The sequence below is a fragment of the Myxocyprinus asiaticus genome, chromosome 32 (assembly GCF_019703515.2).
Source record: "Myxocyprinus asiaticus isolate MX2 ecotype Aquarium Trade chromosome 32, UBuf_Myxa_2, whole genome shotgun sequence".
NCBI lineage: Eukaryota > Metazoa > Chordata > Actinopteri > Cypriniformes > Catostomidae > Myxocyprinus > Myxocyprinus asiaticus.
In genome coordinates, this window is record NC_059375.1 from 3,203,956 (window position 1) to 3,231,705 (window position 27,750).

The 27,750-nt window shown below is 37.9% G+C and overlaps 1 protein-coding gene across 1 annotated transcript; it reads left to right on the forward strand.

The window, feature by feature from the left end:
* Window positions 1-1,522: 1,522 nt before the first annotated feature.
* patl2 (PAT1 homolog 2) lies at window positions 1,523-26,406 on the forward strand. Its single transcript, XM_051666962.1, has 19 exons — window positions 1,523-1,630; window positions 2,158-2,308; window positions 3,615-3,880; window positions 4,067-4,132; window positions 4,212-4,265; window positions 4,341-4,496; window positions 9,055-9,132; window positions 9,232-9,377; window positions 10,053-10,127; window positions 10,209-10,332; window positions 15,251-15,368; window positions 15,481-15,578; window positions 15,699-15,749; window positions 19,283-19,425; window positions 19,520-19,676; window positions 23,084-23,224; window positions 23,311-23,408; window positions 24,038-24,178; window positions 26,350-26,406. Exons 1-19 carry the CDS (start codon window positions 1,610-1,612, stop codon window positions 26,381-26,383), a joined length of 2,118 nt encoding a protein of 705 aa, XP_051522922.1. The 5' UTR covers window positions 1,523-1,609; the 3' UTR covers window positions 26,384-26,406.
* Window positions 26,407-27,750: the final 1,344 nt, after the last annotated feature.

The window sequence follows — 27,750 nt, forward strand, 5'->3', positions numbered from 1 at the left end:
ATGTCATTGGAAAGCTCTCAAAGAGTAGAATACAACCAGCCTATTAGTTTTACTCACAGACAAAAACATAACGAGTAATTGCTTATGTGCTGCTTTTCGCTTATAACTTCACGAAAAACAATGTTACATATGGCCACCAGGAGATGGCACCAAATACATGACACAGACTCAATGATGACTCAAATGACACAGAATGAAACTCATTCTGTTAAATCTCATTAATAAAATCATGTCTGCATGCTATGCAAACCTTTAGTCATTGTTGTGTTTGCGTGTGTGATTTGTTCATATGTTATTGGTTTGGAGAGGCTTTTGGACACATGGAAACATTTTTGGACACTATGATAAATTATATTTGTAATGCTATAACTTTTGATTGCTTTGTCATATAAAAACAAAATCTTTCTCAGATACCGTTGACATGACTGGGAACAAAACAAAAGCAGTTTCATAGCCACCTTATTTGCACCCAGAGATATATAATGTAAAATCAGAAAAATGTGAAAAAATTAAATTTTTGGCTTAATTTTTTTGTGCGATTAGGTTTCTTAGGCTGAGAGTCTCAGAATTTATAATAATCTCTATCATTTTTTATTTTTTTTTAACGTTTTCTTTACAATGATACCAAACATTTGACCCTCCTTGTTTTTTTTTTTTTGTTTTTGTCGAGTTGTAAAGCCTTTATTTTGGATATGCCACTGAAACAGGAAATCTTTAAAAACACCTTCAGAGCTTAAAGGGTTCATTTATGTATTTTATATTTTATTTATGGCATTTTATATTTGTGAATCTCCTTCCATTTATTTATAAGAATATAAAACATATATTACCCCATTAGTATCTGTCAACACAATATTTTATTTTACAATAATTTTATTATTTACAATACTTCATTTTATTTACACCACATCAACATTAACAAATTCCTTTTGATATTAAAGTGTAATGTATTTGATATCATTCAGTGGACTAAATATTTCATATTGTATAGTTGAAAAGTTTGAAATGATTCATATTTTACAAATAAATAACAAAATAACCCTGTAAATATGTTAAGCAAGTTTATTTATCCACGAGAAAGACGAATCGAGAATACGAGAAAGCTTAGAAAACCTTAATAGCCTCTATCTTGCACTTTTACCTGATTTTATAATTCACATTCTATATGAGCCTATTGCCAATTATTTAATTGTACAGGACAATCAAGGAGGTTGCATCAATACATAAAGGTTAAATACACTACTGATCAGTACAGCTAGTCAGCAAGTTTATTAAATGTAATTTTTTGATTTTATAAAATAGAAAACTTAGATTTGTTTTTTATAGGCTACACGATAAAATTATATTACACAAATTATAATGTTTTCCATTCGGGAATATCTTGGAATTCCTTATTGCTCTCAGACGTATCTGACCTATGAAAATATTCGCAGCAGCTCGACCCCTCCGCGTGGAGCACGTGAAGTCGCTTTTACCGCCTGCACGCGCGCAGGTGCGTTCATTTACAAACACTGATAAGCACGTGTGACAGCACACGGAGCTGTAGACGCGCAACGAGTTCAGTATCGAGACGAAATACTTCACAGAGCGTGAACGAAACAGGATTTCAATGGGTGATTCTGAACATCCCGTAAGTAGATAATGAAATATCATTGTGGAAGGATTGAGCAGTTTGGAGTGACTTTGTTATTTTATGAATACAATTTCATGAATAAATACAGGACACAGGACAAGTGGGGGGTTTATGTTTCTAGTTAATTTAATTGACAGATATCATGGACCTGAACTGTTTTCAGCAGTGCGTTTTTAGGTTGAAATTAATATAAATGTCTTAAGTGAAAATGAATATGCTGTAAGAATGTTCTAGTTCCCACTATTTTAATCACATTTAGCTTTTTGCAGTTCACGTCTTTAATAGTCTTGCGGTGAAACAAATGTAGGTTTACTTGCAGTACAAACATTCTATGAAGTTTGACATTCAGAAAAGATTAAAAGTTTCAGATTTATCTAATTCTTGTATTTTGTAAAACATTAACACTTAAATATATGACCCATTTTTTCATGTGAAATAATTTTAGCATGTCAACTACTCTTTAGTGCTGTGTAAATGATAGTTTGAAGTGTTTTATTATGCATCAGGTGTTTCTGTGTTTTCAGGAGAAACCGGGGGACCCTGTTCCTGATGCTGTTTGGCCAGAGGATGGAGATCAGTGGAGCGATAACGGGGAGGAGGATTGTGGACTTCTGCAGGAAATGGCTGAAGAAGATGAGGAAATCGACTTCTACAACGAGGAGACATTTGGCTTAGGTTTAACAGCAGCACTATTGTATTACATTTTGCATTATATATGATATAGTATATTAAAGTAGAATCAAACAAAGTGGGTGGTGATGGTAACTTTTTTTTTTTTTTTTCTTTTAATTACACGACTTGATTCATTTATTGTTTTTAAAAGACATTAACTTTGTGGTGTTGGATTGCTAACATGCAAACTGTGGTAATTGTTGCTGTGGAATGGTTTGTAATACAATTAGGATTAGTTAATCAGAATTGATCATTTCAAATTGAGCCAATGGTCTAAAGCAGGACAGTTTACTTAAAAATCATGTTGTGCACCACAAAAAATAATTTTGACTTGTTCCTCAAAAAAAAACAAAAAAAAACAAAAGGCAAAAAATGAGGTCACAGTGAGGCAATTACAATGGAAGTGAATGATGCCAATATTTGGAGGGTTTAAAGGCAGAAATGTGAAGCTTATAATTTTATAAAAGTGCTTACATTACATTAATTCTTCTGTTAAAATTTGTGAATTATTTGTGCTAAGTTGTTTAAATGGATGTTTTCAGGGTTTACAGCGTTTTGTGGTCATGGCAACAAATGTGTAAAATTGGATATAACTTTACACAGAAAAGTTTAGTAAGCATTTTATTATACTGAAATCATGTTAACATGCAGATTTAGGCTTTGTGGCTGTACTTTTTATAACTGAGTATTTTAATGTTTACAGATTGGCCCAATTCACATTGTAAGTGACTCAAACTCACTGTAACCCAGGATTTTTTTTTTTTTAAATTGAGGGACAAGTTGAAATTTTTAACTTTAATCAAAAAGATAACACATAATAATTGAAGGAAAAAACATTTTAACCATTGGAGCCCCTATAGTATCTGTTAATTTTTTTTATTCTTCCTCCATCATTGATGTCTGTGGCAGCCCCTAGAACTGTTTGGAGAAAAGCTGTAAAATTTGGCACGTTACTAGGATGGGCCTCAATAGTCTTCTGACCAACTTTGGCATCTCCCAGACCAACCCTCTAGCACCACCATGAGTTGAAAGTTTGACTTCTTTTGCTAACCCCACCCAGCCTAGTCTTAAAGTCAAACTCTTTGCATTGGCTTTGTGAAAACTGGCTTGGCGTTGCCCCGCCATTGCATATATTATATATATATATATATATTTTTTTTAATCTAGCTTTGGGCTCTCAGTAACTATTAATGAGAGTTCAGTATTGGATACCTTGAAATACAATAGTTTGTTGCTTGACAGTACCACTTCACACTTGAGTGAATAGTGTATAACACTCAAACTTGGTTGTGCATAATACTTAATTCAGATGCAGGCGTGAGTGCTGATGGACCAGAGGCTGACCCAACGGATCTCCTGTTTCTGTGTGATGACCGCTTGCCAACGCCACAGTCTTCACCTCCACCACCACCCAGCTCACCTTCACCTCGCAGTTTCCCTTCACCCTCCAGACCTGAACCTCACGTTCAGCCCTACACTTCAGTGGGACGGTCTCAGAGAGGGAGAGCCGGGCGAGGAGAGCTGTTTGACGATCCAGCTGTGGTGAAGACTGTGAAGGGTCGACCCAGCCTCAAGGTTCACGTGGTGTTCTGTTACGTCATTTTGCTTTATAAACCGCAGCAATGTATTGAACTTCTATTTCCACCACCCTTCCTTCCTCTTCTGCATCTTCTCCAAGCACTGAAGTTTCCTTCTGGAAATGCGAATCTAGTTTGATCTAAATGTGGGTGGTAACTTTGTCTTCTGCTTTTGTTTTTCCAGAGTATTGATAGTGCTATTGTAGATTGCAGCCTCAGCTCCTACTGGGAGGATCTCAATTCAAAAACAGTGTGTAGTCTTCAATATTCTGCAATATTTTGCGCTTTGAGTCAGCCTGGGGTGTAATTTGTCTCTGTCATCCTCACAGTGGATGATAGCATCTTTAAATTCCAGTAGATCATCTTCACCATCTATACTTCAGGTGCAAATCTCACGTGTCTTTTGCAGCTATGCAGAATGTCCCGCTGTTTACCATTTTGATTTTCTGCCTAATCAGGACCAGGCAATCGTTGGAGTGATTGACAGATCGGCACATTGCAGGGTCCCACCTGTCTCTCCAAATTTCATGTCCCCTTTGCGGCCTTATTCCACGAGTCGGGGAAGGAGAGGTCAACCTTTCACGGGCTCCTTCAACCAAAGATGTCATTACCAGGTAGTGGGGGTTTCAGGTTATCTGGAATTTTTCTTCCTTAAAATGAACATTAAAAAGCACAGGCGTTCTTGAAGGTTTTACATTGTGTCCTATTATGTTGGAAAGGGACATATTTAGCGAAATTTCCTAATTGGAGAACTTTACCAAAAGTGACTGAGGCTGCACGATTATTATGAATCTTAATTGTTGGTTATTTCCCTTTTTTATTATCACGATATATTAATGTTGATTAATGTCACATTAAATACATAATTTAACTTATCCCTCCAATTCTGTTAAAGAAATGCTGCTTTACTGTTTGTGGTCACTTTTGACTGGAAACAGTACAGGTATTTTCTTTTTTTTTTTTTTTAAATGATAACATCTTCCTTGAAGTAAAAACAATAAAACTATGCACTTGGGATTTTAAGTTTAAGATCTTATATACATTACTCTTTCACAATTAATTTGCATGCAAATATGCACATTTATGTAACATCAAAAAAAGTAAAAAGTTGAACACTGTTACACCACAATACGCAATAAGTTATCTTTTCCATGTTAAACAGTTTTTGTCCTAGTCACCCTTGACACACGATGAGCGACAGGGCATTCTAAACTCCTCACTTTCAACTGCTTTTATTTTCAGCAAACTTAAAGCTAGGATGTGTAATCCAGAGAGGCTAGCAGTTGGCAAGTTAGCTTTGAAAGCATAGTGCCCGCCTTTGCTTCAGAGGTGTCTCCAAAGCCACGCCTCTATCACACATGAACGCACACAGAGTTAATTCTGCTTTTAGCACACTCTTGATCCAGACGTTTTTTCGTTGTAGAAGTTTCTAATACGGTCTTGTTTCCTTTTACTGGTGGTTCAGGAGGAACATAAGGTAGCTGCGGTTCGCCTTCCATTTCTCTCTATTCGGCTCTCTCTGCACAGCGTCAAGGAACCCGCGCTGATGATATGTGATTGTCTGCGTGATCAAATTGCATGGCAGTATGCAAATATAGATTGACAGACAGGAAGGATATCCTATCACTACATTCGGACTGAATGCAATGATTGGTCGTGTTTTTTTTGTTGTTTTTTTATATATAGACCACTTAAATTATTGATTTGATATCAGGATGTGAAGAGACTTTCAACCAGTATAACAATGTTTCTGGAAAAGATTGCACACCCTAGCTGTAACGTGTAAATATTTGTATGAACAAAAAGATTCAACAACTATGACATAAACTGAACAAGTTTCATGGACATGTGACTAACAGAAATGGAATAATGTGTCCCTGAACAAAAGAGGGGTCAAAATCAAAAGTAACAGTCAGTATCTGGTGTGGCCACCAGCTGCATTAAGCACTGCAGTGCATCTCCTCCTCATGGATTGCACCAGATTTGCCAGTTCTTGCTGTGAGATGTTACCCCACTCTTCCACCAAGACACTTGCAAGTTCCCGGACATTTCTTGGGGGAATGGCCCTAGCCCTCACCCTCCGATTCAACAGGTCCCAGATGTGCTCAATGAGATTGAGATCTGGGCTCTTCGCTGGCCATGGCAGAACACTGACATTCCTGTCTTGCAGGAAATCATGCACAGAACGAGCAGTATGGCTGGTGGCATTGTCATGCTGGAGGGTCATGTCAGGATGAGCCTGAAGGAAGGGAACCACATGAAGGAGGAGGATGTCTTCCCTGTAACGCACAGTGTTGAGATTGCCTGCAGTGACAACAAGCTCAGTCCGATGATGCTGAGACGCACTGCCCCAGATCATGATGGACCCTCCACCTCCAAATCGATCCCGCCCCTGAGTACAGGCCTCGGTGTAATGCTCATTGCTTAGATAAACTTGAGTCCAACCATCACCCCTGGTGAGACAAAACCACGACTTGTCAGTGAAGAGCACTTTTTGCCAGTCCTGTCTGGTCCAGTGAAGGTGGGTTTGTGCCCATATGCGACGTTGTTGCCGGTGATGTCTGGTAAGGACCTGCCTTACAACAGGCCTACAAGCCCTCAGTCAAGCCTCTCTCAGCCTGTTGCAGACAGTCTGAGCACTGATGGAGGGATTGTGCGTTCCTGGTGTAACAACAGTTGTTACCATCCTGTACCCGTCCCGCAGGTGTGATGTTCGGATGTACCGATCCTGTGCAGGTGTTACACGTGGTCTGCCACTGCGAGGACGATCAGCTGTCCTTCCTGTCTCCCTGTAGCGCTGTCTTAGGCATCTCGCAGTACGGACATTGCAATTTATTTCCCTGGCCACATCTGCAGTCCTCAAGCCTCCATGCAGCATGCCTAATGCACGTTCATGCAGATGAGCAGGGACCCTGGGCATCTTTCTTTGGTGTTTTTCCGAGTCAGTAGAAAGGTCTCTTTAGTGTCCTCAGTTTTTATAACTGACCTTAATTGCCTACCGTCTGTAAGCTGTTAGTGTCTTAACCGTTCCACAGGTGCATGTTCATTAATTGTTTATGGTTCATTGAACAAGCATGGAAAACATTGTTTAAACACTTTACAATAAAGATCTGTAAAGTTATTTGGATTTTTACAAAATTCTTTAAAATATAGTGTCCTGAAAAGGGACTCTTTTGCTGATTTTATTTTTGGAATGGTTTATTTCTGTGACGTCGGACAGGACAGTCAACAAATGGGTCTAAAATGATACTTTTAACAGTATATTACAGCCGGCATCTCAATCTTATCTGGTTAGGAAGTGGTGTTGGTGTCACCACCATTTGTGTGTGTTTGGCACTCCCATGTTTTCTAGTCTCAACCCTTCATTTCTGTATGTGTTTGTTCTGCACTGGCTGATTTATATATTGTATTCGACATAAAAAAAAAAAAAAAAGCTGTCTTTCCTGTTCATTTCCAATGGTTGGTCTATTTTGACCGCAAACTGTAAATGTGATGCTTTTTTTACGACTACTTAGGCTTATCGAATCGAGGTGTGTGTGTGTGTGTGTTCAGATGGCAAATGGAGAAAGTCACCAAGTCTTGTTCTGCTCAGATAAAGGAAACTTATTACATTTGGAAAAAGTGATTTCGGTCAGAAATGACTGAACAGTATAGGAAAGTTATGTGGCTACACATACTAAAGCTGAAAACTGCTGAGCAGGACAAATTTATTGTTTTTACATCAGTAAATCAACTTCACATTGGCCCACTTAGTCATGACAAATAAACGTATTCAAATTTGTAATTGTACACAGAAATCGAGCAAAGCGACTGAAGTTGTGAATCACTGCAGGTTTACACAGAGCCGTGCAGTTCAGCACGAGTTCAATGATGCTTTATAGACGCCTTTCTACGTTCTCTCAAATGCGTGGTGTTTTTTTTTTTTTTTTAAATATGAAGCAGTCTACATGACACAATGAACCACTTATTCAAACCATGTCTATGCCTTCTTGATTATGAGGAGCATTTAGTTTTGTCGTGTTGCTCCTTTGCAGTGTACTTACCATTTACATTGCAAGCAAGCAGCATAAATTCAAAATAATTCCAAATTATTGACTACCGACTATGCTTTTTCCACATTTGTTCAAAAGCTTTTTTCAAGGTTCAGGTGATGTTTCTTCGGCATTAATTTGTGTGCCACCGCAAACAGGTGAAATAAAGCAAACACCTGGGAATTGGACTGTAAAGTTAGAACATTAGGATCAGTTGTCATTACTGATAAGACTAATTTAAGCATCTATGCTAATCTTGAGCATGCATTCGGATGGACCATAAAATGCTCAAGGAGTGATGCGTTTCTATGTTCACTTGCGGGGCTCATGATACACTTTTTCAGTTGTCTTGGAGTGGTTCGTGTGAACTGAAGTGCTGCAGGTTCACCCATTTGCGCAATGCCAAACATTTGAAGCCACTAAGTTATATATTTAACAAAAAAAAAAACCTGATTATCACAAAGGAGGTGATCATGTTTCACCAGATTTTTTTAACTAGAAACTGTCAAATACACAATGACACTACAGTGCGCTTTCAGTGGTTCGCCAAAATAAAAGCTACAGGTGAAGTAAATGTGACGTTTTTACGCACATTTGTTAACAGCAGGATATGTTTGTTGCAATAAACGATCGCCTTTTATATTAAGAAACTCATACTATGTATTTATACGTAGGAGACAACGTCAGTTTAATCGGATGACTTTTAGATTTTCCCCCCTACCTGAAATAAAGACTTTAAAATTTGAATATAATTTGGATTTCTGTAAAAGTCAGTGAAAACTTCTAAATTAGTTTCTCTGCCCTGTTGACAGCCCTAGTTACTTAAAGGTCCAAGTCAAGAATCCACCCCACAAGTATGATTTTCTGCTCTCTACATATGGCTCAGGTGCCTCCTGCAGTGTAGGACAATGGGATTTACTTCACCCCTCTAACCGAAAATGTCTACAGCCTAAGTGGTGTGGGTTGAGTTGTTTCCTACTTTAGGAATGGGGCTCATAGTAACTGTCGTTTTCCTTAAACGACACATTACTGAATGCCAATAGAATATTTTGAATCTAGATGCAATATTTACTGTTGTGTTTGAGAAATGAATGTACCGTTACAAGTGTTTGTGTGTGTGGGGTTTTGTTTTTTTGCCAAGGCACAAATGAGTCCCATGATGCCTAGCTCTCCATTCCGACCCCAAAGACTCTTTACACCCCAGCAGCGTTACAACCAGGTAACCTGTGCCATGTTCATACAATTTTGGAAGTTATAAATCTTGTTTCTTCCACACTTAAGTACCTTTTTTTTTTTTTTTTTTTTTTTTTTTCCACAGCCAGGAGGATTCCTGTCACTGTCCCGTCCTCGTCTCTCTAGCCCCATGCCCCTCACTCCCAAACACATGCACCTGCGATTCGGAACTGACTCCCCCAGACCTGCTCCATTTTACAGCCCATCCTCCAATATTATGCAGGGCTTCAGGTCGGTGATCTACTCTTTACAGGATCACTTACTCATGATAAATGTCATTCTAAACCTTTGCTTTTTTCCTTGCAATGAAATTTGCACAGTGACAAGAAGCTCTCAGGCTCCAAAAATGGAAAAAGAGCACCATAAAAATATCAGAACACAAGTTTATATGACTTGTGTGCTATGTTCCAAGGCACGGTCACATTTATCTTTTGCACGGTGAAATTCAGCAGGTCAAAGTCTTCTCAATGAAAATCCACACTGTAAAATTCATGTGATAGACTTCCTGTGGCGAAGAGTTTCCCCTCGGATTTCACGTGGAGTTCAAGTTTGAACTTTGACGGGCAAATTCGACGCATTGACAAATAGGAAGTTTCTTGGTTTGGCAGTGACCCCTATGTGGGCGGTGCTTCGTACACAGCTACATTGAATATTCACAATGGAGGACGACAATTTTAGCGGCAAGTTTCTTTTTAACTTCACTCTCACAGAGTATACTAAGTGCAGCATTAAAAAGAGGTGGCTTGCTAATTAGTTTTTTCCCAATTCTTTTTCCTTCTGCCCACACCTTTGCCCACGGAATTTCACCATGCAAAGATAAATGTGACCTTGTCTTAAAGCCTGCTATAACTTAAACAGTCTAGTAAACAGACTTTGAATATCCCTTTGTCACACATTGACTTTTAGACCTCCAGGTCCTGTCGTTCAGTTCCACCCACAGCACAAACGGATTTTGAGTCAACGACAGCCAAGACCGCACAGGTGAATGCAAGCAGCAATGCCTATAATGGACAATAAAGCTGATGCTCCCCTATAAATGGAGAACTGATGTGTGATTTCCAGGAAGCCAGTTAGCTGGGACCCTTATTCACAGATCATGTCTGATAAAGAGAAGGAGTGGATAATCCGACTGCAGATGATCCAACTGCAGAGTGAGAATCCACATCTAGATGACTATTATTACCAGGTCGGTGAGCACAAACAAGAATCCATGAACTGTTTAATCTTGTGGTTCGATGTAATAGCTGCTGAGCATTGACTTTCACACACCACAGTCCTGTTCTTTGAACATGGTTCACTTGGTTAGCTGGATACATTTCAGGATATTGGTATAAATCTGCGATATCTACTAGAACAGTTAGCCTGCCAGATGGCAGGTTTTGAGATGTTGAATATGTGGCTCTCGTAAAAGATCCAGTTTCTTAATAATTCGGCTGCCAAATTAAGGGCTCTTTTCCGTACGTGGCGCATTCTGCAAAATTCTTAAGATTCACATTTGCTGCTACTGAGGTTGAGGTTAGGTTAAGGAGTAGCGTTAGGTGTTATGATTGGGTTAAGCCCCATTCACGCTGTCAGCGATTTTTGTCACTAGTCTCTGTATTTCTCGTTGTTATTGGCCGTTCTAACATTATTGGTTTGCTGCACACCTGGCCGTAGCTTCAGAAAATCTGATCACAGATGAGCTAGATTGATATTCGTTTTACTGGCATTCTTATTTGACAAGGAATAATTGGTTTTGCCTCTAATGAACATTCTGCAGGGGAGAGTGCTTTTTATATAAACTACAGCAGTGCTCAATTCATACTATCATGAACCAGATGAACAATCTATTCATGTATGCATTAAACTAACAGTGACAATTTCTGGTACATTATCTAATTTAATAAGAAATCAGTTTACTTGCCGCTAAAAATGAGCATTCTGGACAGGAAAGTGTTATAAACTACATCAATACTCAATGCATTATATCAACACACAGATCGATCTTTCAATGCATCAAACTCTGAATGCTGTCAATTTCTGACACCGTTTTCCATGCCTCACTTTTTTTATATCCATTTAAGCTGTTACAGAAACCTGATATAGAACAGTGAAATCGATGACAACAACTCCATCTTTCCTGCACTTGTCTCCATTTTCTCACAGGAGCTTGACTGTCTTTTCTCATTGGCTGTCGCTGCGTGATATCGCTCTGCATTTGCATCAAGTTGAACTTCTCAACATGAATGGTCTCCTGTTGCTTGCAGTGACAATCGCTGACAGTATGAAAGGGGCTTTAGGGTTAGGTTAGGGTTGGGGCAGGGTTAGGGTTAGGTTTAAGGGCAAGGTTAACGGAGTAACTATGGATGTAATCTTATTTAATTTGTTTTTAGTGTATACACTTTTATATTCATTTCAAATATGTACCAGTATATAATAAGTATATTACTTTAAATGCATATAATTTTTTATAAGTTAATGACATCATTAAATTGGTCTCTTGTCACCAACCAATCGCTGCATTGCTGATCATAGCATCATCGACTATCGATACATATGCCCTTACAAGAGTGTGCAATTATCTCCATTTCAATCCAGGAATTCTAATAAAATCTGTGCATGTTTGACAAACAAAATTGGAGGAATTCTCATGATTAAAAGATCTGGTATGCGTTCTCAGACGTAATGAAGAATTTTTTTGAAGAATGATGCATGAGAATTAGTGCCCCACCGATATCTGTATCGGCATATGTTTACCGATATGAAAACTTTTTTTTTTTTTTTTTTTTTTTTTCCAGAACATATAATGCACAAAACAATGCTTTAGAATTGGTGTCATTACGTAGTTTGTCCAGAAGAGCGTGCTCCGTCTCCATTGTTTACAGAGCTGACTCTGAACTGGCTCTGCAGACAGAGCTGAGTTCAGCGGTGTGAAGTTGAGCGGTCTCTTCTCGGTAAATTGCTAACTAGTTTGTGAAATGCATACTGGAAAGTTAATGACCCCATCATTTTATATAACTAATATAACGTTAACCCTGTCCCTGACAACCGTGTCACTCATGTTGATCACATGTTTGTTAGCCAGCTATAGTTTCAGTCAGTAATGTAGCAGATTGAAAGGTAAATGGAGCATCTTTTTGCAGCTCAGCAGACAACGGTGCGGTGGTGAATTGTGCCTGAGTGTTGATTTCACGCCATGTTACCTAGTTGGTGATGCAATGCTAGACCATCTCCATGACAGCAAGCTTATAGCTAACTAGCTAACCATGTAGCTACTTTCATTGTCAGCTGAGTGGAAGCTAATGAGTAAACGTATTCACCAAATTGTTTTGTTCAGGATTCACAGATTGGTACTCCCTTCATCCGAACAATTCCAGTCATTGCGTTTATAAAATGTAATATTGAAAAGTCTGGTTTTCCAGACATTAAAATAGGATACGTAATAAAAGTAGATTTAATAAATAGTATATTTGCCCTGTGTAAATAATATATAGGAATTGTATCTAAAATAAGGGGTGATAAATACTAATACAGTAGGCTGGAAAAAATAGACATTTATTCATTTTAATATCCTATATATATATACTGTATTTTGAATGTTGAAACTTGACACTGGGCGACGCACCCTAAAAACTGCAGCATTAGATTGGTTTCATATTGCTTCAGGTTTCTTTTTTTTTTTTTGCGTAAGGGAGTGTAAATACCAACACCATATGTCGAAAGGACTGAAGCCTGTCAACCAAAACATGAGCTCATTGTCATTAAATGAGTCTGCTTTTTTTATTCCATCAGTTACTCCTGGTTGGAGGCTTCCGTAAATATTTTGTTTATAGGTAAGGTTATGTCCTACATAAATTTAATGGTGCAACGCTCATATTTAGTAGTGCATAAATTGACTTCGTGCCCATTTACGCCACAACTAGGCTAAGTTGTAACATACGTATAGCTGGTGCAACCAGCCCCTGATGTTTTAGCTATTTATATTTTTTTTTTTTATTTTAATGGTCAGCCATTGACTGATACTAAATATACAGTACTGATTTTTTTTAGCTATTTATTGTATTTTTATTTATTCTTTATTTAAATGGTCAGGAACTGACTGATACTGAACATACGGTAATGTTTATTAAGCTAGCTATTGTATATTTTCTCAGTGTTCATTTCTAGAATTTGTTGACAATGTATAATAATAATGTTAACTATTCTTTGATAAAAGATAATTAAGCAGCCTCCTGAGTACCTTTTGCAAAGTCATATCAGTGCAAAATCTGTGAAAAATCCACACAGAAAAGATCTGTTTTCATTCCAGTTCAAAAATTAGCTATATCGGCCACAATATCGGTAATCGGTGAATTTTTTTTTTTTTTTTTTTTTTTCTCTAAAATCCATATTGGTCTCAAATCCCATATTGGTCGGGCTTTAATGAGAATGGGCCTTGAGAGCTTGGGGAAAACTAATCGTTTCCATTTTTAATAAATACATTGGGTCTTCAAATACAATTGCTAAATGTTGTGAACCTGTAAATCGAGAACCGCCATGACATCATGGGTGGGTAGGTTTTTTTTATTTTTATTTATTTTTTTTATTTTCAGGAAATAAAGTTCCAGAGTAGTGCTCTATGCTGCTGTTTTTGTTTTTTTGTTTTTTGCTGCTTTTCAAGTAGGTCCATTTTCAAATGTTTCTGAAATCATGTTAACACTCAACAGGCGAGGCATGTGCAGAAATTGCCAATTTTGTTGAAATCTGCAGGCATGACTTCTGTTAGCCCTTTTCCACCGACATGGTTCGAGTGCGGGTTCCTGGGCCGGTGCGAATTCTCAAACTCTTCTGCAAGGGGATTTTTGACCAGCTAGTCACTTAGTTTGGAAGATTGCGGCTATCTGTTAAGTAAACTGGTGGGATTCTCAATCAAGATGTAAACGTATATTTGGATTTTTGCCATCGCATAACCATCTGCTACAATGTTAATAATGATTACACTGTTACAGTTTATAGAACTTAGCAAGTTAAGCCACATTTAAAAGTTCAAATAATGTAGTTTCATTGCTTGTCTTGAGCATAGTATCATCTCTGGCAATCTTGAGCAATATAATAATGCTGGGTTGCACTTATCTTTTGTTTAAATATTGTGCCCTTCAAGTGGAGTCGAAATATCGTACTTACAAGTTCCATGCACATGAACAGTCAAGCAAAGTAACACTTACGAGTGGGCAACTCGGAATTCTAGATGATACATGAGTTGCCAAGATGGGATGTTGGAAGGGGCGTGTTGACAGGAAAGATGATGGAAGCCAGTGATTTTGCAAAAATTTCAACTTCTGTACTTTTAATAAAATACATTTGTTAGTCAACTAATGACACCCCTTTCGTGGCTTGTTTTAAGCAAATTAATTTGTTGGATATCATGCATTTTTAAATCATATGTTGTGAATTAGTGATGCAAGTGTATTCATTTGTTTATTCACTGGTACAACACAAAAAGAGCTTTTGCCATCGTTCATTGTGTATTTGAGTTTGGCTTCCATATTTTGTTTCCCACATGAATGCGTGACATGTCATTGTAACGAATGCCGGACTCAGAGGTACGAGTTTCCTAGGGCCACTTGAAGGCAGCATACGTCCTCAAAAACAGAAGTAAAAGCTGAAAACAAACACTGTGACATGCCATGTTTGTTTAAGGTAGTCATGTAAAACTACCACGTAACCTGTGACGTCACCATTTGGGTTTCAAGTCAGTGGAAAAGCGCAGCCAATTTACGATAGGCTCCAGGTTACCCTGGCCGTGAACTATCCAAGCACAGGTTCGGCACAAGAATCATCGCAATTCCAGTGGAAAAGGGCTGTATGAGAGTCTGTTCCATTATGAACAGGTCAGTTGGGGCACAGGTATCATTGCTTTTACTGTCTAAAACGAGTCCTGTATTTTTAAGAGGTGGCATGTCTCCCAAATCTTCCAATCAGTCAAATTGTAGTCTAATTTTGACAGCAAGCATTTAGGTTTTTAAAGGTGTCAAAATTTAGAAATGCCAAAGCATTTCAGCATGTTTTGGATAAGTTAGTTTAGAAATGTATGGATTTTTTTGACAAAGCTATCGGATGTCCAGAGTAGTGATGGTTCTCTGCAGGAATACTATCAGAGAATGGAAGCTAAACAAGCTGAGGAGGAGATGGGTGACCGGTTAAAGAAGGAACCACCTAAACTCACCACACCTTATGTGACCAAAACTGACTCTTACATCCCAGGTCTGGCACAACACACCTAATGAATTCCTACTGTTACATCAGTTACATAAACTGTTGTATGTTTATTCATTGACATTATGAACTAATGTCAGTAATTCTTGTATTGCTTCAGTTGTCCACATTGAAGGTTCGCTTGGACAAGTCGCAGTATCCACTTGCTTCTCTCCCAGACGAGCGATTAATGCTGTTCATGCACACACACATGATGAGGTGAGACTGACTGTCTTAAGTTGAGCCTACAAAATATATATATATATATATATATATATATATTTATTTTTTTTTTTTATTCATTTTTTTTTTTTTTCAAAATTCCTTTTTGTACAGGAGCACAAAGACAGTCAACAGCAAAGGTTGGAGGTATTGAGCACCATTGAGAAGGTAAAGTCAAAAAACTTTAATGTTTGAATTAGGGCTGTCAGTCGATTTTAAAAATTAATTGGTGTGCCCTCATAACAATTTAAAATAATGCTGAAATAATTAGTTATTTTGAAATAATAAAACATAACATATAAAATAAATGATAGTATTCGGATCATTAAAATGCATTATATTATTGTGGCAGGAGTTAAGCATTGAGACAATACAAAAATTGGCTTTAGAATCCAATGTATTGTTTATTTGAATATTACTGAACCTAAGCCAATCATTGGCCTACAGTTCACTGCAATCCATTTTGCAATTAAATTTGTCAGTCAGTGCAAGATTTATTATGAGGGCTTGTCTAAGGTATATTGGACGTGCCAATATACACCTGCATCAGACGGACGCTTTTGGAGCGTCTCGCTTTGTTTGCATCATGTCATAAACGTAACATTTTAAGGTCACTGTGTCAAAACAGTTTAATACTCGGAAAACATGTCTTGATCCCTAAGTTCAGATTTCGATCTATCAAGCTGTGTTTTGAACGCGTCCTCGTGTAGTGCTGTCTTCTGAAGGGGGTCTGTGTCTAGAAGGTAACCCCCCCCCCGGCAGCCAAGTCTTGTGAGAGTCTCATTCTCTGATACTATGGTTTGGTTTAGGGTTTAATTTAGTGTTGGGGTAGGACTCTAAATACATAAAACACAGTGTGTAAACATTCAGTGCACTCCCACGAGATTTTAGGTACCTTCTAGACATGTCCACTGAAGGGTTAGTTCGTTCTCATAAGCTGCGCGTTGCTTATACAGCTGAAGTTTCGCTTGCTGCCCTCTGGAGAAAACAGGTGGTACTTCAAGCTTGAATTGCTCAGAAAATGCTCAGAAATCTTCCTTATTATGGTCCTGGGACATGATTAATCACATTGAATTAACGTGTTGAATTGACAGCCCTAGAATTTATATTTTAATATTTAATAGATCATTTAGAATTCAAATATATTACATTATTGTAGCTGACAAGTAAAGCATTGATTAGACAATATAAAAAGTGGCTTTAGTCTATAACGGTGGTTCTCAACCCTGTTCCTGGAACACTACATATTTGGATATCTTCCTAATCAAATACACCTGATTCAACTCATCAGCTCATTAGTGGAGACTCCAAGGCCTGAACTGGGTGTGTCAGAAAAGGGAGATATACAAAATGTGCAGTATTGGGGTTGAGAACCACTGGTTTATAATCCTGTTGGAAAATCCAGCTCAAGCTTGTTGTGTTTTGGAACATGATAGCTGGTCCAAGCTGGTCATGAGCTGGTCGACCAGTTACCATGTTCCAAAAACCAGCATGACCACCTTGAGCTGGTATGACAAGCTGGTAGCTGGTCTCCCAGCTAGATACCAGCTACAAGCTTAAACTGGATTTTCCAGCAGGGAACAAAGGTGAACAGTCCTTATGGTCTGAGTGGCATGATTTTTTTTTTCTTTTTTTTTTTTTTCCACTCATGTAATTTAATCGCACTGAATTAATGCGTCATGACAACAAAGTTTAAGGCAGCTCTGATGCGCCTTATAATTGGCCGGCTAATGTTAAACTTTTTAAGGGGGCACAGAACAAAAGCTATGATATTAAAGGCTGAGGTAGGTCAGAGCTAGATTTAGTAAGACTTTGCAGCATTGCATATTTATACAGAATTCAGGGGCAGCACCAGGGCCAGGTCTAGGGGGGTGCTGGGGAGCCCAAATTATCCCTATGCCGCCCCCCCCCCCCCATGCCCAAGTTAAGCAAAGGGTCAAATTGTATCATGTCCTCAACCGTGCTGGAACTGAAGACATGCCCGTCTGTTATGTTATAATGGAACTGCTCTAGATACGGTCTGGCACAGACCAACCTTGGAGCCGCCTTTAATTTGAATGGAAAAGCAACATGCATAACTTGAAGTAACTGAAGTCATGTTACATTGTACAGAAGTAATCTGATTACATAATGCACATTAATTATAACATGCCACCCCAACACTGGTCATCCTTACTCTTAAAGGGGTAGTACCACTTGTGCCACCAAACAGAATTGCACTTTTTTTTTTTTTTTTTTAACTGGTTTCACAAACACTTTCCCCATCTGCCATTGGTCAGGCAAATGGGTTGTCCTGCCCCAAACTCGCACCATCAGTTCAGCCATTGAGTCCATTGTAATTTCCTTTGCTGCTGCTAGTGTCACTATTAGGCTACTTCACTTTAAAGATAAGATTCAGAAACCCTTGTTATTAATGATACCTGTGGCCATTTAAGTGAACTGCAGCCAGCTACCTGTTGCTCGTGCTCTCACTCGTGCACACACTCCATAGGAATGTGAGTGAGCATCAGCCAGAACAATAACGTAACGTACAAACAGACTGAACGTGATTCACCGGCATCATGCTGACAGATGAGGTAGCATAATTAAAGTTACACAGTTATGATTGTTTTACTACAAACTTTGAGACTAAACTAAAACTACTTATCAGCTAACATAACATACTGATACACACACACAGCTACATACTACTGAACTATACCAGACAGTTTACTGTTGCACTGTTTTGTATGTCATATGCTATGCTACAATTAAGAAACCAATGTATTTGCTTAAATTTATCCTGTATACCTGACTTTTAGTATAAAGAGAAGATCGTAACTTTCAAATAATTTCAACGAAGCAAAGGTAGCTTGCAATTAAGCGTTAGCTAAAATTACACGGATGAATCCTTATGGCACTATATTTCACATGCTTTGCAGTTATGTAAGCTTACCTGTCCAATAAGAAGAACGCCAATTCAGGGTCAGTTTTGATCCCCAAAACCAAACGTAGGTCCCTCCAGGAATCAAATGCCCTGCCGATGTTCACTCTAGTTTTTGCTCGATCACGTTCCCGCTTAGCCAGACTGGATTCAGTAGATAAATGTGTTTTTGTTTTTTTTTTTTTTTTTTTTTTTTTTGGCTTACTCTGAGTTTGTGTAGGAGTCGGTGTTGTGCTGGGAGCCGGATGTTTGCTGGATTCCATCTCTAAGATAACGTTACCTAGTGTTGCAGTTTGTTGTCGCTGTTGAATAGCAGAAGAGAAGAACTGAGGCAAGGCTCTCGGGAGCACGCGTAATCTTCCCATCCTTTGGATTTTCCTGGCAAAAGCGCACCGCTCCCTTCGCATGAAAATCAGTCTACAGGCTTTAATAGGCAACCTAGGAAGTCTGGGAAGGGCTCAATTTTTAAGTTGCATTACAAGCCGTTCACACATTGGCAAACAAAAAGGGCGAATATTACATGAAAATTGTTACTAATTGCACCTTTAAAGTTCTGTTAAAGTGAGTCAAGTTTGATTTAATTGATTACAGGGACAATGTTTTAAGAGACACATTGGCAATCTGTGCATTTAATACATAAAAACAATACCCTTTCTAATTGGAGGTCTTGAAGATTCCACACAAATAGCATACAGTATTAACTGCTATGGAATTGGGTGCAATTAATTGGTCTTGTGGTTTAAACTATGAGGCCCATATGATTCTGATCCCTGTACAGTTGTACATAGTGTTGTTAGAAGTGGAAGAGTCAGAGAAGGTGAAGGTGACAGTGTCTAATAAAGAGGAGGAGAGGAGACTAATGCAGAACATACAGAGGCGGGTGGAGCACATCTACAGTCGACTGCGCTGCCCTACTCTCCTGTAAGATGAAGACATATTGTACATTCACAAGATAAGCAACTTCAGATTGGCTTTTCTGATCTCTTACACTCTGCTGTGGTATCTCACCCTTCAGGGATTCAGGTGAAGAGTTTCTATCCTGTCTTCTCATCTCTAAAGGAAAGAGAATGCTGGCCAGACTCCTCCCCTTCCTGTCACATGATGCAGCTCTGAATATTCTGGGCGTGGTCACCAAACACCTGCCAGTGTTAATGAGCAGAGATGCAGATGAGGTCTGGAACAAATGTGGAATGTGAATAGACTGGGCCATGGCCAGTTGTCATGCTTTATATGTTACCAATAGCCAGGAACATGTTTTCAGACTAAATGGGGCAAGTTGTCACAATGGGAACCTGGCATTAAACAGTCAAGACTTGGCTGAAAAGCCTACAGTGTAAACGGTAAACCTATTATAAAATGTCATGGAACTGCAAAAATGTAAAGGACGGAGTACAAAAATTTCAAATCATTGTTTTGGCAATACAATGTTTGTAAATGGCTTGACATTTATGAAATACTCTTGTCCTGAGAACAAACTACCTTCATTATAGATTGGGTTCCCATGGTCATGAAAACTGGGGAGTTTTAAAATGGTGAATTCCAGGCTTGGAAGTCATGGGGCTGTCTCAATCAGCTCCCTAGTTCAGTAGTCGGGGCACTGATCAGCGACCATTTCTAGGGCTTTCTCGATCGTAAAATCATTCCAGTGCACTGAAACCTTCGCCCCATAAAATTTCCCAGAATGCACTGTAAAAACCAGGGAGCATTGTTGCTCACTGTTCCCTAACCGGAAATGTTAGGTCTTCTGAAGTCTCAAGTATAATGAAATCGAGCGTAAATATGCAACTCAAACCCTCTAGCACCACCAGTTGAAAGTTGCACATGTTTCGACCTATAACTTTTGATCCTAAAGACATAGACTTTTTTTTTTTCCTGATTCCTTGGGTCAGGCCGATTCTGAAGGGTCACATCGTTTCCAAGTTCCGGCCTCTAGATTTTCCGCTGTTTTTGATATTCTCCTAAGCCTTATGTCAGGTTTGCACAAAATTTGTCTTGTATCATCTAGGGATACTGGTGACAAAGTTATCAAAAGCCTTTTAAACCAAAGACAAACTGTTCACAAATTTTTCAACGAATTTGACGTCGAGCACACTAAAATGTGAGGCTGTATCTTCGCAATGCTTTAGCATATTGACACACAACTTGGTATGTCATCACAAGCATGACCTGAGGGTACCTGCACAGTTTCGGCACGGCGTCACCTAGTGGTAAAAATATGAAAACTTGCTACTTTTGCATGTAACTTCCCAAAATCAATTCCTTGGGGCCTAACAAGTTGAATGATTTCCAATTTTCTTATGGTGGTCATCTTGGGTGTCTCCCATTTTAAATTGTCATAAAATGCTGTTTTACAAACACATTGGCATATCATTACAAAACTTGTTATGCATCATCAGTGTGGGGCCAGCGCCACCTTGTGGTCAAGATATTACGAAATGTTAAAATGCTTCTAATGTTTTATTTAATTTAGCCTTATTTTCCTATGACTGCTCTCTTTAGATTCCTTGAGTGATGCCAAGTATGATATCCAGTTTGCCATGGTCAGCCATACTTGCTGTCCGCCATTTTGAATGTAACTGGAAACCTACTTTTTTCAACTTCTCCTAGGCTGTACGACCGATTTGCACAAAATTTTGCATATATCATCTGGGAGCACTGGTGACAAAAGTATGTGGTATATCATCACCATTCCATAAGAGGGTACCTGAGCAGTTTGGGCGTAGTGTCATCTAGTGGTGCAGAAATCTGGAAAATGTATATTTTTGCTCAACTTTGCACTAAAATTGTGATACCAATACCAAACTTGGATTTTGACCTCATGATCGTGTCTTGGGATTCCATGTGATGTTTCTGGACAGCACCACCTAGTGGTCAAAAGCTTTAAGAATTGGTTATATCTACAAACCTTAACTGCTTCATTTAAAATTATGATTTTTGTCTCGTTGGATTATTCGACTATGCTGTTAAAGTGCTTCGACTCGGTAATTGCTGCTTGCAGAAAGATTATGGAATATTCTTGGAAATGTTTGTCAAAAAGGGTGAACACTTTATATAGTTAATCTTTGCCTGTGGTTTTATGTTCACTTTAGGGCTGCAACTTTTTTTTTTTTTTTTTTTTTTTTTAAATTACGTTACTGAATTCTACAGCGCGATTCTATACTTTCACAGAACTTTGAACAAAGCCTGAATCATCAAAGTTAAGAATTTGTTTTAATATTACTTTCAGGGCATATGCAAAACCGTTCCTTTACCATTCTTTAGAGTAAAATTATCCATCAGGGATGGAGTGGGACAAAAAAATCAGACCAGCAGAGGGCAAAATGACTCCAGAATAAAAATATAAATAATTCTGCCCAGCTGAAAGACATGATTGTTACTGATTACATTATTTAAAATTCAAATGTAAAAAGTGTAAATTTGTCATTACATGTTTCTAAACTATTTTTGGGGGGGGGGGGCAAACACTTATGGTAGTGTATTTTTATCCAGTAAAAATGTTTGCCATAGAATAAATTTACTGGTAAATTCTGACATTGGGCATTATCAGGACTATTAAATATCAGGACCTCTAGCATTATAAATTATATTCAGCAAACAGTTTATGTAGGACAATCATCAGATTCGCTCTCGGGCTGAAAAGTCTCATCCTAGAATTTGTCTAGACATCCTAAGCTCATTGTTTTACATGCGCATACATGATGGAAAAACCATCTAAAACACTAAAAGCCAGGACACTTGGACCTCTTGAGACATTGTGACATCCATGAAAGCTGCATAATTGATTACAATGAAACCGAAATCACGGTATAATGTTGCACGCATGTAATTTTAAAATGATTGCACTCCCTTTCTCCATTGCAGTTGGTTTGATTTTCGTTGATGCTCGCTCTTGCGTGCTCAGGAAAGTTTAACGGACGGTTTGGCGAAACGAGTACGCGCCTGATTTTGAATTCATAACGTGTATATATTACAAAACAGAAAATAGCAGTAAAATGTAAGTTATGCACTGGAGAGAAACAAGTCTTAAGTGCATGAAACGGCACAAGCTCTCAATGCATATTATGCAGCAACCACTTTAAACTTATGATTTTCTTTTGAAGTGTTTATAAAGTGCTCTCGTGCGATGGGCGACTTGGGTCATGTTTTTTCCGCTTCAACTTGTATCAGTCGTTTTTCAAATGAGTTATCATGCAATAGTTTTCACTGGGCTGTAAAGTGACATCACTGAGAGCTTATCTGTGCTCACTGCAAATATCCAACTAATTGATAATGAAATTCATTGTCAATGATTTTCATTATCGATTTTTATCGATTAGTTGTTGCAGCCCTAGTTCACTTATCCAACAGCTATTGCAAAAATAACTTGGTTTGGATGACAGGATTCACAGATTACTGAGGTTTTGACTGTGTTTGAAAGCAACATACAAAGCACTGCTACGTAATGACTTTTGACAACTTTGTTACTTAAGGGCTCTTTATGACAACTTCAAATTACACCTAGCCCTGGTCTCCCCTGTATGCATTTTATCACTTTTGACTGTTGAATGTTCAATCAAAGTCCAGCTTTACCTCTTCACAGGCTCTGCCTGTTCTGTATCCATCTCTCCGCACTGTGATTGGTGGACTGACATTCAGTCAGCTGATCAGAATTCTGAAAGAGTTTACCGAATCACTGCCCGACTCAAAAGACACACGGTTAACACTGGCCTGCCAGAACAAGGTGTGTTATTACATATGCTGTGTCATCTTTATCAGACTACATTGATTTGCAGACATTTCATTTTCTCTAAATTATTTTGTTTGCAGTTTGGTCTGTCCCTGCTGTACGCTCTACTCTCACAGGGAGAAAGGCTTCTATCTTCTGACCTGCCCATGGAGCCCAGCATTGGAGACTTTGAGACCTGGTAGTGTGTGTGTGTGTGTTGATGGTTTAAACATGGTCACTCTGAATATTTATTTATTTTTTGTCCCAGCTGCTCTTTTTCATGCAATTAAATTGAACAGTTCTTTTATAAATGGTCAAGCCCTGTTCATGATCGTGCACCTTTAGACCTGGCACATTCACAATCAGTGTTTGACACAGTGGCAACGCTACTTCATTTTTCAGTAGTGCTTTTCCAGTAACCAGCTAAATCTTCCAATGAGTAGCGCTGTAGTCACAAAACGCTACTTTTTGTTAGTAGCTTGTAATGTAGCTAACTTTTACGGTACTGAATTCTACAGCGCGATTCTATACTTTCACTGAATGAAGCTACAGTTTCAAACTAGCATCCCCAACTTTGTTCACAATACATGTACAGGTTTCATTTTTATATAAACTAAGTGTTGCACTTCCAGCTTTACGCAAACAGTGACATTCTTGTATCTTAAAAGTGCATGGTAGGAGGATGACAAGATTTTCAATGAAAAGATTTAAATTCTGATCTTTCTCTGGTAATGTGGTGTAGTAGTAGGATAACATACTTCTCAGCTCTTCTGAGGCATGAATTGAATGGTAAATTCAATATTTAAACTTGTTTCTCCTAACCTTAAGGACGGATACAGTATTCCATGTGGCCCGGCAGCTATCACAGACAACACTTGTCGAGCCCCTTCAACTGCCATCCAACCTGCTAACACTCTTCTGTCGATATCTTGACAAGCGGACCGTATACCAACTGAAGAGCAATTTGGAGTGAGTATACTTCACACTTTGCATTTCTGTGACTAAGAGCAGAAATTTGGCCAACATGTTGCACATGTGCAGTTCTGTTGTACACACTTGACTGACGTACTTGCATTACTGTGGCATTAACCCTCTGGGGTGGACGGACGCACTGGCGCGTCCTGCTGGATTCTTTCCTCATAAGTGGAAACAACTTAAAATATTCCGTCATTTTTGGGCATACAGATAAGTGTAAGACATGTAGAGACTATAAAGGGTCTACTATTATTTGTGTACACTCACAATAACAAAACCTTGTGCTTTTGTAAATAAAGAAAATAAACAGGGTGTGCTTTCAGCTGTCTCTGTCTCTGCGAGCATCTTTCTGAAACACGTCACAAATGAACTGAAACTCCGTGAATACTTATCACACAAACATGAAACGTGTCTGGAGAAAGCTTAAAATGTCTACTTTTAAATAAAATCAAATTTAAAACAGATATTCTCCTGCAGTGTAATCTGTATGAAACAAAGCAATGTACAGTTTCTCCGGGCTCAGCTAATTATCGCTAATGTGATCCCACCCACCAGTAGTGTGCGCTATTCATACAGTAGTGTGCTGAGGCGATCAATGCAAATGGTGAACGCCCCCAACAGTGCCTTAAAGCAAGTTCATTCACTTTTCTGTGTGTTTGGAAGATGGCACGCTACACAGGAGAGGAAGAGTTCACATTTTCTTCACTTGATCCAGCCGAGGATACAATTTCGGATGAGGAAGTCATTTAGTTTTACTTACATTAGTTGACATACTATTTTATATAAACATGTACATATTTTACTAGTTGGACTATTTCCAGACTTGCCAGCCAGTATTCAAAGTATTGAAATTTGAAATATGTCCTAATAGGCAAGTTTGTTACATTTTAAATGTTGTATCAGCTAAAGCAGGTATTTAAATTGTATGCTGTATGACATATGATATGTAATATGATATTGTTTTAACTAGTTTATGCTGCATCATTATCATCAGCTGAAGCTTGTGCTCGCAAATATCTGTTCAGGTGTAAATGTGTAAAATGTGCTGTAAATATGCCCATATTAGAAAATCAGCATATTAGAATGATTTCTGAAGGATCATGTGACACTGAAGACTGCAGTAATGATGCTGAAAATTCAGCTTTGATCACAGGAATAAATTGCATTTTACTATATATTCAAAGAGAAGTTATTTTAAATTGTAAAAATATTTCAGTATCACTGTTTTTGCTGTATTTTTGGATAAAATAAATGCAGCTTTGAGCAGAAGAGACTTCTTTTAAAAACATTAAAAAAATATTACTGACCTAAAACTTAACTTTAGACCTACACTACCATTTAAGTCTTTAAAGAAAATGTATAGTCAAATTACTTAAACTTGATTTTGTGTATAAGCTACAAACATTCATTCTCTCTCAGGGGAGGGGTCTTTGTCTCAGGTGTGAATCACATCAATATTCATCATCCACGCCTCCTAGCATATGGCCTTTCTAAAAGTGTGTTTACAAAAGTTAAATTACTGTATTCTTTTGTAAGAATGAGTGATCAGGATGGTTTTCACATTTTGTAGCAAAAACTCTAGGCTGCAAGATCCAGTTCTCAGTCTTGTGAACAAATGTTTAGAGTTTTTTTTTTTTTTTTTTTTTTTAAAAACCACATGTTATTTTCTCAAATACAAACATGTACGTACATGTTGCTCACATATTATTGTAGCCCAGTTTGTGCTGAATACAGTGTTTTCAGATGTCATAGTGTTTACAAATGTCAAGGCATGTCAATTTCTCCAGGGCCCAAAACACCCTCAGACCCCAGAGGGTTAATTTTACATGTTTAATTTATTAATTACTATAATTGTACTATCAAAATGTATTCAAGACAGTTTGTCTGAGAACACAACACGTTCAGATGTCTTGCGCAAGATTTACACATGGCAGGTGTAAATTTTGTTCGTACCGACTAACATTTTGAAAATACGAAAACTTTCATCAATCCAAAGGTTTGTCAGACTGGCTTTACAAATGATTTACACATTTGTTCTGCTCGTGTTTCATGAATGAGGCCCAATATTTCTACCAGTCTTGCAGAGAACAGAATGAAACTGTTGTCAAATGACACTGATTTTTGAGAAAAACAGTTATTGAGTCACTCTGTCTTTCCCCCTGCAGATCAGCTACAGGTTGTCTGGCTGTAGCATCATAAATGTGACCTCATGACCTCTGTTACACTAAACCTGAAACACTGGACGACTCAAAGAATTGAAGTGACCTGAATCCCGCCACAGAAGATATCCTTCCAAGCTTGATCTGTATTCATTTTCATAACCTTTTTTTCTTTATTCCTAATTTTTAAACTGTCAGTTTTAAGTGTCATTTCAATCAAGAATTGCTTTGCACACTAATTAGCACTTATACTGGCAGATAAAGTGGCTGATATTCAGTTATTAATTGTGACCATATGAAGCTTCATATGAAATGTTACAGATGAAGTCGTTCATGTCGGATTTGTGGTCTACAGGTCATTCAGAGTGAGCCATTGGGGTTGATTTAATTATACAGTTGCACAGAAGGTTTTGGGTTTAATTTGTAATTGTATAAAAAAAAAAACTGAATTCAACTATGTCTTTCAAAGAAAGGTTTTGGGTGTTAATTTGGAAACCTTAATGTTAATTTAGAAAAATGTGAATTTGATGTTTGTGTTATGGTTTAATTTGTTTTATTTTGTCATTTTCAGTTATTCAATGTGTAATTTCACTGTTGCAGAGCACTTGCAAATGAAAAATAAATAAAAATCTGAAAAAGATTGCAACATGTTTAGTTTATGGGGGGAGGAGAGAATGTGAATTGTTAATGTATGAATAAATGGACGTATTTAAGATTTTCAAAAAATGGGTAAATATAAATTAATGCAAAAACATTACTATGCATTTTATTACAAAGTAAATGAAACCATTATTTACCTTGCCTTTAATTTGTCAAATTGATAATTGATTTAATTTAAGTTGCACTTCTATTCCATATTATGGCACATACATTTGCTAAATTGCTGGTAAATGACCAGACTGAAGGTGACAAATGTTCCTTGCCATAGTGGATTTCTACATCTACAATATTGAAGTGCAAAAAAGGTCTGCACTCTGCAACTCTGGATTGATTGTTTGATTATGATCACCTGAAGATCTGTAGCGTGCTCATTTATATAACTATTTAGAACAAGTGAATTGTTACACTTATGCAGACAGCCAAAACGTTTGTACTATTTTTATCTCCTGCTTAAACCTAATAAAAGTATTCTTAGAGTGCAGACCTTTTTTGCATTTTCATATTGATACATAGGTCTTGGCACCAAATTAGCTGGGAGAGTGTGGTGTGTGCTTTGATTACATCTACAATATTACCATTAAGCCTTAAATGTATACCTCAGGTCTTTAGTGACCTGGGAGCTCATTCCACCCCCTTCATCCATTATTTGGAGTTATGCCCCCACCTCTTGTTTTTCATATCTCATAAATAGTGTAACAAAAAAATTTACTATTATTTTCTAATTGCTTAATTACCAAAAGTGTATAG

What these genes read in the sequence shown, in the direction of transcription:
- patl2 (XM_051666962.1), top strand. Translation starts at nt 1,610, where the DNA reads ATGGGTGATTCTGAACATCCC. An exon ending in TGGGTGATTCTGAACATCCC is followed by an intron (nt 1,631 to 2,157) that starts GTAAGTAGATAA and finishes CTGTGTTTTCAG; the next exon opens with GAGAAACCGGGGGACCCTGT. An exon ending in TATTGAGCACCATTGAGAAG is followed by an intron (nt 15,750 to 19,282) that starts GTAAAGTCAAAA and finishes ATCCCTGTACAG; the next exon opens with TTGTACATAGTGTTGTTAGA.